Here is a 12,360-nt window from a genome sequence, read left to right as displayed (position 1 = left end):
GCACGGTCAACGGCAAAAGGAAACGTGGTCGCCAAAGGACCACTGGCTCGACAGGATTAAACCCGATACAGGAATGACCATGGACCAACTGAGAGAGGCGGACATTGACAGAGACGAATGGAGAAAACTTTCCTATAGAATCACTGAGGGCTGGACACGACTGAACGGATGACATCATCAACATCATTCTTTATTCAGAGACATCGACATCATTACAAAGGCATAGACAGGAATGTCGAAACTTGGAAAAGACTCCTCTGATAAACCCAAGCACACCTCATTCCCCCCTCCCTTGGGAAGGTGATGGCCAGCATTTCAAAGGAGCCCAAGCATTTGGTGCAATCTAAAACTACAGAGGCGTGAGCAGGAAAGGGAGGCTGCGGAGGATGAGCTAGGCTATGTGAACCGAAAGCATGTTTGTTCTTGGGGTACCAATCAGCTCAGGAACTGGAATGCATCACAGGCTGACAAGGTGGGACAATAAATGGATCAATCACAATTATCATGGCAGAATACTAGGGGATTCTGACATATATGTTGGGGTAGTTGGGGGGGTTATTTGATTCAGTACTCAGTACTTCTTGGACCAGACTGGGGTCTTTAAAAAGAGCTCAATTCACTGCTGGTTTCTGTGTCTACCTCTGAACTCGTGGATTTAACAGTTGATGCCTAGGGAGGATGGAGTTTGGGTAGGATATGATATCACATCTAGGCACTCTAGGAATTTCCCCTAATCATAGAATCATAGAATCATAGAATCATAGAATCATAGAATCATAGAATCATAGAATCATAGAATCATAGAATCCTAGAGTTGGAAGGGGCCATACAGGCCATCTAGTCCAACCCCCTGCTCAACGTAGGATCAGCCCTAAGCATCCTAAAGCATCCAAGAAAATTGTGTATCCAACCTTTGCTTGAAGACTGCCAGTGAGGGGCAAATCTCTATTGTCTCATTTGGCCTATCCCAAATAATGATGATTGGCCCTTCTCCTTACTTGGGTATTGTCAGTTTGTGTTTTTTATTGAGTTATTTTAAAATTTTGATGTTTTCATTGTGCTAGCATATTATGTGAGCCACCTTGAAGACCTTGAAAGGGTGGAAAGGTGCCTTTAAAATGTTTTAAATGTTGGAATATGCAAGACCTGTACTGTGCATAATTCAACAGTGTATGAAGAATACTTTGCAGAGGACGTCGGTGGAGATGCATATTTAGCATAGTCAGATCAGGAGCTTCCTGGCATTGTTCAAGTACTCTCCTCCTGTATTCTGATTGGCTCAATTGGAGACATCCTGCTCCCCTGACCTCACTTCCTCCCTGCTTGCCTCCCGAGCAGACAGAATGAGACAACAGAATATTTAGACTGGACTTTCTAAGCAATGCTGTTTCTCTTCTTAATTCAAGCTGTTTTATTCTTTTAAGCTGTCTGGTGCTCACACTCTGCCAACATTAAATAATGAAAGAAACTTATTGTTGCTTTCTTCCGCTCTAGCCAAAAGCCACTGGATTTTATCCCCAAAATTCAAGAGACGAGCAGCCAACAGGAAACTCATTGATACAACAAAGGTTGCCAACATCCAGGGGATACCTAGAGATCTCCAGTTCATATGGAGAAATTGGCTGCTTGGGGGTGGGATTTTATCCCCTCCCCTCCCTAAACCCAACTCCTTCGAGGCTCTTTGCCCAAATCTCCAGGGCTTTCCCAAACAGGAGCTGGCAACTCTGAATAAAGTTGACACAGTAGCACCCCACCCCACCCCCTTAGCTCCACACTGAACTTCAGTTCCCTAATCACTCCCTTCTTGCGCATCAAGCTTTAATCAAGACATGGCCTAAAAAGCCTCAATTAGGAGCTAAAACCTCTGGCCTTGGAACGGTTCAGATTCACTTCTAGTCTGTAGCCCTGGATTCTTGCAACCTCCTTTTTATTCTGCGCCCTGCCTCTCAAGAGGAAATTATTTGGTCCTTTTAAGGGCCAGGGCAATCCCATTAGCAAGCATTTAGCTGTTCTGCCCACCTGCACTCAGTGCTACGGAGGAGCGAAACGGTCCAGTTGCCCTGAAGAATCAGGCCTATAAACCTCCCAGCTCCTAAAAGGGTTTTTCATGAACTGGGGGATGTGCTTGAATTGGAGCAATGTGGGCTTTTGTTGACTTTGAGCAGTGACTGATCCAATGTGGCTGAAAGGATATTTTTATCTTTGCATAGACAGCGTACAGATCGTGGGCTGCTCCCCCCTACCACCACATACACGCGCGCAAAATGTTCTCTCGCTTAGATGAGAATTGCAAACAGCTTGCTGGAATTTCCAGCAAGGGTGCAGGAGGAAGGATGAGCAGGGGAGATATCTCTCCCTTATGTGCTTGTAGCTCTGTGGCATTCTGTCCATTGGCAAGGCGAGAACAGGGAAGCTTCTTTCCCCTTGCCATTGGAAACAATGGAGGTCGGATGGGGGCACCCTCTTTGCGTGACCATAGAATCGGACCCTCTGGTCTAATCTTTTTGAAACTTGAGCGTTCTTTTGAGGAAAGACACCCACAGCTCTGCTGCAGATTTGGTGCTTCTACTTCAGACCCCTGTCGTTCCCAGACCACAGAATAGATGGGAAAGGGAAATTCTGGTCCCTCTAAACTTCCCAATCTTTACATTTTATTTTATTTATTTATTACATTTGTTAATCACCACTCTCGGGCCAGCTGGCTCACAGCAGTTTACAACAAGTAAAATACAGTTCAATTAAATAGACTGCTACAATAGTCCAATAAAATAAATCCTAACAATAAAAAACCACCCTCAAGAAATTCTGGCTCCATGGCCTGTCTCAACCTAATGCCTCAGGGTAGGTGCTTGGAGAGGTCTAATAAGCTCTTCCTAGATCTGGCCTCAACAAGTGCCTTGTGGAAGAGCTCAAGTCTTACAGGCCCTGCAGAACTGTGGCTGAATCACCGTTCGACAATTCGCACTCGAATCACAGTTTGACAATTCAGCCAAGGCTGATTCGGGCAGTTTAATTAAAGAGAGAGGTCGATTCAGACAAGATTCGTCTAAAAAGTGTCCAAATCGACATTGCAAAAACAGCTCTAAGAGAACTATAACTAGCCCAAGGTCACCCAGCTGGCTGCATGTGGAGGAGGGGGAATCAAGCCCGGTTCTCCAGATTAGCAGGTCTTGATAACACCATGCTGACTCTCATGCACAATCCATTTGCAGGTTCCACCTGTCCTAACTCATAGGTTCCTGTGTTGTGCGGAAATGTTGAAATGCGACTGTGAATCAACCAGCCCTCAGCCCATTCCATACAAGCGGAGGCTTGTTCAGAACTGTTATTCTCACAGCACAGATGACTGTACAATACCTGTTCCCCGATCTGTGAGTGGAAAGATCAATTTTATATATTCACTTCCCTGGCAGGGGAGGGCAAGCAAAGTAAAATGCCACGAGGGCACATGTTTTGGCATATTAAGGAGTGGGAAGTTCTGTTGCAATAACAGGAAACGTCCTGGGTCCTTTCCCATCCCTGACCGAAATGGTCCAGGTTAGCCCGATCTCATAAGATCTCAGCAGCTAAGTAGGGTCAGCCATGTTAGCAGAGTATTGTTAGCAGAGTAAATAACACAGTGAGGTTGCACAGCTTGATTAAAGAGTAGATAAAAGTTTATTCAGGAATTAACATACTGGATAGTGCAGAGGAGAGACAGGGGTAATTGCTAACTACAGGTCTAGCTGAGACAGAGACAGAGACGACAGAGACAGAGACGACAGAGACAGAGACAGAGACAGATCTGTGGCTTCTGAGAAGAAGCAGGAAATTCCCCCTAAGAGTAGCAATCTGGAGACAGATAAGGAATGACACTTAATATGAGAGAAGGTCCTGACCTTGCTTTTCTATCTTCTTCCTGCCCCCCTGTAGAGTCTTCTTCTCTTCTTCTTTATGCATCAGACATTGCCTATTTCAACAAGTATTTGGATGGGAGGCCCCCAAAGTTGGTCATGGTTGTTACACAGAGGCAGGCAAAGCACCTCTGATAGTCTTGTCCACAGTGGCTTAACAGCAGTGATTAATGTTGGTTTGGGTCCTCATTTGGGAGAAAGGTGGGTTATAAATTAAGAAAAAACCCTTTCCACCACCACCACCACATTGGTTAATGGGATTATCCAGCAGTTGTGGACATCCCTGCATGACCAAAGTAATCCTAGTCTCACTCGCCAGATGTCTTATTCTATTGATCATGCTCATTGACCTAGTGTAATCCGCCTTGAGCCCCAGTGAGAAAGACGGTCTATAAGTAACACAAATAAATCAACAAGGTAGAAGAGATCCATGTACTCTAGATCAGCCATCCTCAACTCTTTGGTGGCCATGGCCATTTTAGGAGCTCTTCTCATGTTCCATGGCCCCCTGCAACAGGCTGGCCGCTTGTGCAATGAGCTAGGCTAAAAGAGGCTTAAGCTAAGAGTGAACTAAATATACTTGATGTAGCTTGTCTTATATATTTATGAGACTGATTTCTAGAACATTCCACAAAGTGAAGCATGTGCATTCATTTTTTTTTCTTGAATGCATTAATCCATGCCCACGTAAAGGAACGGATTACACAGATTAAATTAATGACATTATACCTGAGAAAAAAGGGTATGTCATCCACACAGTTACCAGTACCCCCCCCTCCATACACCCCTTGGCCTCACCTCATATTTTTCAGTCTATGACCCCCTTCAAATGTGCTAGTGCTCCCCAGAGGCCATATGGCCCCCATTGAAAACGGCCACTCTAGATGGCCTAACTAAAGACGCCGATTCTCCTGTAGTTCTGAAGAAGTAAGCAGTGACTTACAAAATGTTGTTAGTCTTCAATATGCTCCTGGACTCTTGCTCTTTTCTCCTGCTCCAGACAGACTAACACAGCCACCCATCTTGATCTATCATCATGGAAGGTCCCACTGTGGACCTATGGAATGGAAATCCATCAGCCTTGTGAAGAATTTTGCACAGGTGCAGACGCCATCTTTCTCACCGAAATGCAGAAGACTTAACATTATACCAAAGGGAAAGCTCAGCCCCTGCCCCAACTATTGCTCAACTTTAATTCAGTCACTTCCCCTGAGCCCCCTTCCCATGAGAACTACCACTGACATGTCCATCCTATGAGGCTATCAGTAGGTTACAGTTAAAATCGGATGTTCTCACCATGTTTGTTCCATTCCATTACTGTTTTCCTGTTATGACTGTCACAATTGTTCAACTTATCATGTTGTCTGTACTGTTTTTATTCTAGTTCCATGTAAACCGCCCTGAGCCTCAGGGAAGGGTGGTATATAAATAGATTGAATGAATGAATGAATGAATGAATGAATGAATGAATGAAGTGTTCCTGGACTACTGCCCTTTTCTCCTATCTTCTCAGCCTCGATCCTGGTTCCAGCATCCCACTCCTTTCCTGTCCTGACAGCTCAAAGTCCACCCTCTGCTTCCTGTGGTTCCCGAGACTACCGTAGCCATTCCCCGGCCTTGCTCTCATATCAAACATTGAAGCTATAGCCCTGAGAGCTGAGTTTTTCAGCCCGCCTCCCCTCCCCTGTTATTTCAAAACATACACATGTGTGAACTTCCGGCACTCGAACGCCGCATGAAGTTTTCAAGTAACTGCCCGTACTCAGACAAAAGTACCTCGCCTGAGCCTCAAACAGTCACGAGCTGAACGTACTTCCTGGCAAGGAAACATTAAAATGCAGAGGAAGCCTGTCTCTCTCTTTTGTCAAGTGTGTCTTCTTCATGACCCGTGACCCACTTCAAGAATCAGCCCGAGCGTTTTCTCCAAACTTTACTCTGTCAGAACTTTAGAAGCCTTCTCTGTTAACTTCCGCTTCTTTACATTTCATACTGTATTATTCACAACGATCAGGTCAGATCCTGCTCTGGCACTACTACGCCCTGCTATTTTTATTATTGTGATGATTTTGCAGGGGTGCTGTGCCTCTAAATATCACATTCCGGAGGACGCTGCTGCAGTTTGTACAAACACAGGCGAGGGAAACAAATCACGCTGGTAAATTGGATACGCAAATACATGGGCGGCGATCTTAATTTGGAGACCGTGTCCGCAATTCGTTAGCATCACTCGGAACAGGAGGGGAGTTGGTCCACGTTTCCAAAAAATAAGAACAATCAACTTTCGGATGAGGTTCTTTTTCATCTCGGTCATTTTCATTTAAGGCATATCCCGTGCCAAAGAGAATACGAAGATGGGGTTTTGTAATTTCAAATAGGGCCTTTGCCAATAAAACAGCTGGTGGCGAAAGACTCTTTTCCTATTAATGTTGAGAAAATCAACCCCTTTCAATATTCCCGTCTTCTTATAAAGTTACCCATGCTTGTGTTAATGTTCACTCTTCTTTTAAGCCCATTAAATCCAGGGAATTGGCTTTATCTGTTACATTTCCACAGTTATTGTTTAGAAGGGGGATTTAATAGAATATTATGCAGCATGATCGCCTAGACCACAAAATAGACATACAGTTGAGGAACCAGAGAAGCCTAATCTATGCATGGTTCTGGATTTCTTAATTTCCGTTATGGCAGCAGGGAGAGAGGTTTTAATCTAGTTTGGCGTGCTGGATTTTGCAGATATAGGAAGGTTATTAGGAAAGTGTTTGGGGTTTTGTTTTGTTTTAAGATGCAATTCATCATTGGTACACCATCTCAGAAATCTAATAGGGATATGCAATTTGGATTTCTAAATATTCAGAAGCACTGAATAATCCTGAAGTTATGAATAATTCTAAATCCAAATTTTATCATTCTAGATAGTTATCATTCTAGACTTCCATCCTTCCGAGGTCGGTAAAATGAGTACCCAGCTTGCTTGCTGGGGGGTAAACGGTAATGACTGGGGAAGGCACTGGCAAACCACCCTGTATTGAGTCTGCCATGAAAACGCTAGAGGGCGTCACCCCAAGGGTCAGACATGACCCGGTGCTTGCACAGGGGATACCTTTACCTTTAGATAGTTATAATTCCTAATATGATTATAATTCCTAATCCTCAAAGCCCCATTGACTCCTATAGCAAGCAGGGTAGCCTGCTTGCGAGAGGAGGGGAATGAAGAACATTTGGTTTTTATGCTCCACTTTTCACTACCCGAAGGAGTCTCAAGGTGGCTTTACCCTTCTTCTCCCTACAACAGACACCCTGTGAGGTAAGTGAGACTGAGAGAGCCCTGACAGAACTGCTCTCTGAAAACAGACCTAAGAGAACAGTGACTTGCGCAAGGTCACCCAGCTGGCTGCATGTGGAGGAGTAGGAAAGCCAGCTCTTTGCCCAAAGACTTCTACCATCAAATTTTGCCCGCAGGCCAAAATATCACTGGGACACTGAGCTGGAAGTGATGTAGCCACATTGCCAGTGACATCACTGGGCCTTCCTCTCTCTCCTGATAAGTCCCTCAGTTGTACAGCTGATCTGTTCCTTCTCTCCCCTTTGCAAATCGAAACTTTGCCATCAGGGATGTCAGCCTCCAGGTGGGATGTGGGGTTCCCCTAAAACAGGAGCTCATCTCCAGACTACAGAGATCAGTTCAGAACAAGAAACCTATCCTAAGGCAAACGATAAAGCATGTGAAATCAAAAATGAGAGCAGTCTTTTCTTATGTATTCTTTCTTTGCTTTCTTTGTTTGTTCTTTATTTGTTAGGATTGTTATGTGGGCTGCCACCCCTCCATCAAAGGCTGGCACACCCGTGTCAACCCTTCCTGACACTCCTGAGCAGACCCTGGCACCAGAGAGAGAAAAGCCAGGTCAAGCCTTGCAAAGCATAATGGGAAAGCAACTAAAACCCACTTCTTGCTCTGAAGCAGGACTTGGAGTTAGGCTTCCCCCGACCTACTTGCTTGCAACAAAAGAGGAGTTTGTCAGCACACCTGGCAAGTACAGAGAGACAAAGGCACCCCACCCAAGACTCCCCTCCAGCCAGCCAAGCACTTTGTCTTGCAAAGGGAACTGGCCACTCTCTTTCAACACCAAATCTAATCCAAGATTTGGTCTTTGTCTTTTCCCTTACCACTATCCCCAGGCACAATCAATCATCCAGGATTTGCCAGAAATGGGCCATCAGCCCTTCTAGACAGGAAATATTTCTTCATATTCCCAGCAGCTAGTTTCTTTGTCTCAGCAACCCGTGTCTTTGTTGGGACCCGGCTCCAGCCATCAAACTCTTTGTCCAAGCCCTGGACAAGGTAGGATCAGCCCCCTGTAACCTCAGGCCACAAATTTCCTTTAAATATTGGGCTCCCACAGCCACAAAGGGCAGTCAGTTTCCAGGCTACAGAAACTCTGTCCGACATTCGTCTTCGTCCCTCGTCTGTCGCCCCAAATTGCTTCCCTGGACCTCCGGAACTCCGCTCCACCCAGAAGACAGGTAGATATCACTTCCAATCAACCCTTAGTATAGGTTCCTCCCCTATAAGCCTTTTCCTTGTGTGCTAGTGGCTAGGAATGTACATTTCTTTGCTAGAGTATGCATGTGTTGTCTTTTGTCTAATTAGTGTGTGTGTTAATAAAGTTCTTCCATGTTTAGATCATTGTCTGCCTTGGTTCTATCTCAGTGACATAATTACCCAGTAAACTGTGCAATACAAGGTCCCACGTTACGCCACGCTGCCTCTTGCTGGCTCTACTAGCTGATTCCCCACAACTAAATTTAGACACGTGTCCTTAAGACACACATTTGGCGTAACAGATCTGGTGGATCACGCGGGCAATTGCCCCAGGGCTTTTATTCCGTGGTAAAAGCAGTGGTGCAACTACCTCGGTTTAAAACCTCGGTGACGTAGGGGAAAAGTCTCTGAGTTGAACTAGTGGCTTTTGTTGTGTGAGTGTGTTTGCCAATTGCTGTTGTGTGAATTCTGGGTGGGCTGTTTTCCGTTCCCCTCCTTCCCTTTAGTACTATAAAGCCTGTTGGCCGTGGGCTAAAACGGTGTTAACTTGGAATTTTTGTTGTGGGTTTTGACTGTCGCTCTGTGGGGACCCCACATTGCATCTTTCAGACCCACAGGGTGCCTCCCACCACGGTAGCGTGCGATAGGGAACCCCGCCCTCACGCATCTGACCTTCGCTAAGGCAGAGCTGAGGTTTGCCCTTTCATGTGCTGTATATACCGTGAATTAGGGCTCCTCTTCCTCCTCTTCTGATCACGAGCTGTAGATACCGTGAATCAGTCGAGATTTGCAGGTGCTCCTCCTGACTTCGGGCACTCCCGTTAAGTGCAGGGCAAGAAAGGACACCGTGCCAACCCCCCCTTTTTTTTTGTTTCCTCCTGTTCATGTGCTGTATATACCGTGAATCAGGGTTGGTGCAGGCTGTGATCATTCTGCAGAGACAGAGGACACAGGCCTGGTCTTTCTTTTGCTGCATACCGGAGCTCGGTGCCAGCAATCTCTGGGTTAATTCTTGGGTGCGTTGCCTGTAGGATTTCCCCTATCTCTTTGAGTGTTTGGGTAACTGCTGCCATAAGAGATGGCTGCAAAGATTGTTCTTGCTGAAGCCTTTCAGAGCAAGGACAGGGTAGACCAGCTGACCAAGTGGGTCATGTCAAAGGGGCGCAACCCCTGGAAACCTGGGTTCTTTAAAGATCCAAATCCCCTGGAGAAACTTACAGAGACTTTTCAGTCATACTGTGACTCCAGGAGGCTGAAACTGGGAAGTGTGAGTACCCACGCTGCCTGGGGTCTCTACACTGCGCTGCAGGACAGTGTGGCACAGATTAGAGAACTCCAAACAGCGTCGGTAAGTTTGGAACAGGACCTCCAACTAGCACTGGAAAATCAGGAGCGCGAGTATGCACTCAAGCTCTCTGATAGGGAAGCTCGCCTTGAGTCCCTGGGAAAAGATCTTGAGAGAGAAATCGGGGAGCGAGATGCTGTAATTAGCAAGCTCCACCGAAAAATAGAACAGTTGCAAGGAGAGAAATTTGACTTGCTTGTGGACAAAAACCACTATGCAAATCTGGTACAGGAGAAAGATCTCCAGTGCCAACAGGCTCTTCTGAGAGCAGAAGAGGCCTCTGCTAAGGTGAAAGAATTGGGCAAGCTGCATGATCAGGCACAGAGTGCAGCACAATTTCTGGCTAGGGAAAAAGCAGCACAAGTCTCAGCCATAAGCCATGATGCGTGCCGCCATGAAATTGAAAGTCTGAAGCAAAAATTGGGGCTTCAGACTGCTCTCATTGCAACTGTGCACCCCGAGACACTCCCTTCCCTGCCAGACCTGTCTCACACAGAGCAGGTACTGCCAGCAGAGGCTGTCTCACATCTGCCAATCAACCCTGATTGGACGGAAACCCCCACTCCGGTCCATCCCGTCCAGCATGAGACAGTCCGGAGACACATGGCAAACGGCCGTGTCGAGGTTACCAACCAGGAGAGAGTCATGATTTGGAAGCCTCATGAAGCGAAGGCTATTGGTGACCAGTTGGGCCCTCTCAACAGGGACACTGGCGTGCAATGGCTGTGTACAACCCTAGAGCAGTACCCCACTGCCAGCGGGGAGGATCTGTGCCAATTGGTAAGGGTGTGTGCTACTGGACCGGACACACAAGCCTTACGGAATGGCCTACTCCAACGTAATATGGCACAGTTAGGTCCAATGAATTGGGCCCGCGAAATAGCAAAATTGCTATGGCCGGGCCAATCAGCGGAGCTACTGTTCCTCACTGACAAGCAAGGCCCTGATGAGAACCCTGAAAGCTATTCAAGCCGCAAGTGCTTCCTTGCGCAGTTAGCTGAAAAGGTTCAGGCAAATGCTGAGGGTATATGGAACTTTAATGTAGACAATTTTAAGACACCATTCTACAATGGTCTCAACACCCGAACAAAAATTGCTATAGGCATGTTTGACCCGACCAACATCGCTTGGTATGCACTGGAAGAAAAGGTACGACTCGCTGGCGACCTTTTCCGTGAGGCGGCCCATGCTCGAGGTTCTCAGGTCAAGCATCCCAAGAAAAGCCCACAGGAACCGGTGCAGGCAGTCACCTACGCCAACAACGGCCCTCATTCCACCCACAAGTGGAATGGAGGAAGTGACAAGCAGCCCTGGGATCTTTCTGCAAAATGGAGCGGCTATCGAGGGGGAAACAAGGGAGGAGCCAAACCTGGTCCTGAGCGCCCTGCTGCTGCTCCCGGCAATGGCCTCTCCCCAAATAACCCCTTCGGTCCCCGCCCATCCCCGCTCCCCAGGAACACGGTTCCAGCTCCTGCTCAGCCGTCAGCTCCTATGGCTCCGGCCAGCCTCGCTCCTGCAGAGGCAGCCAGAAAATCAGTCCGGAACTGGTTCTGGTTTCGTCTGAAGGAGATGGGTCAGGACATGCGGCAGTTTGACCAACAGCCTCTAGAAGTCATGATCCAGGCCTACACGGACCTGATGAGAGCCCTACCAGCACCAGCTGCTGGCGCACAGCCAGTTGCCTCTTTGCAAGACCCGGAAAATCCTTTCCCATACTACCCCGGCTTTCCAGAAGCCGAGGGGGGGTCAGAATAGGGGTGCCCGAGGTCCAGAGATCTCCCACTGGGTGTAATGGCAAAGCTTGTGCCTGACACTTGGGGGAGACCGACGGTCAAGGCGGGCGTCGGGACCTCCGGGAACTCTCTTTCCGCCTCCCTCCTGGTGGATACAGGGGCTTCTCTTGATATCCTCCACCCCAGGCTTGCAGCCATGGGAACTCCCACTTCAGAAGCCCGAGCACTTGCTGGCTTTGGAGGAGGAACCCACCGAGCCAAAGTCTGGCAGGACATCCCTCTCACGGTAGGGAAACTCACAACTCGGATTGAGGCTTGCGAGAACCAGGGAGAGGATGATGGCATTCTCGGAATGCCCTTCCTCCGCCGCCACAAGGTAACCATGGATCTGGCAAATGGCTTCCTTTGGAGCCTAAAAGATGGCCCCACAGAGGTGTCTGCCATCCACCGTTGCGCAGCCCTCAAGGCCCCCCTTCCCCTAGCACCTTTGTCCACTGACCCCTGGGTACAGGAGTTTCCTGACATCTGGGTAAGGGACAAGGCAGAATGTGGGTTGGTGCGAGGCGCCTGCGTGCTCATTGAGGGGAAAGACCCCCCTCCCCAACGGCAGTACCGGTACCCTGCAGAGGCAGAGGTCGGTATTGGCAAGACTATCGAGGGCTTGCTAAAATGGGATGTCATAACACCTATGCAGTCCATATGCAATGCTCCTCTCTGGCCCGTTCTTAAAGCAGACGGGGTGACTTGGCGAATGACAGTGGATTTTAGAGCGCTTAATGCGGCCACCCCACAAGTAGCGCCTGTTGTTGCAAAATACAATGAGATCTTGGCAGCCATAGCTGCAGGGTC

General features: G+C 47.6%; 1 protein-coding gene across 1 annotated transcript in view; it reads left to right on the top strand.

Annotated features, from left to right (window-relative positions):
• LOC143836454 (uncharacterized) overlaps window positions 1–11,533 on the top strand; it is a 29,309-nt gene extending 17,776 nt beyond the window's left edge. Inside the window, exon 2 of the mRNA XM_077335762.1 lies at window positions 7,691–11,533. Within this exon, the coding sequence (XP_077191877.1) occupies window positions 9,512–11,533 (2,022 nt within the window). The 5' untranslated portion in view covers window positions 7,691–9,511. The remainder of the gene's footprint in view (window positions 1–7,690) is intronic.
• The last annotated feature ends 827 nt before the right edge of the window (window positions 11,534–12,360 follow it).

The sequence above is a fragment of the Paroedura picta genome, chromosome 4 (genome assembly GCF_049243985.1).
Source record: "Paroedura picta isolate Pp20150507F chromosome 4, Ppicta_v3.0, whole genome shotgun sequence".
Taxonomy (NCBI): Eukaryota; Metazoa; Chordata; class Lepidosauria; order Squamata; family Gekkonidae; genus Paroedura; species Paroedura picta.
Note: the sequence above shows the minus strand (reverse complement) of the source record. Positions and strands in the feature narration are given on the sequence as shown.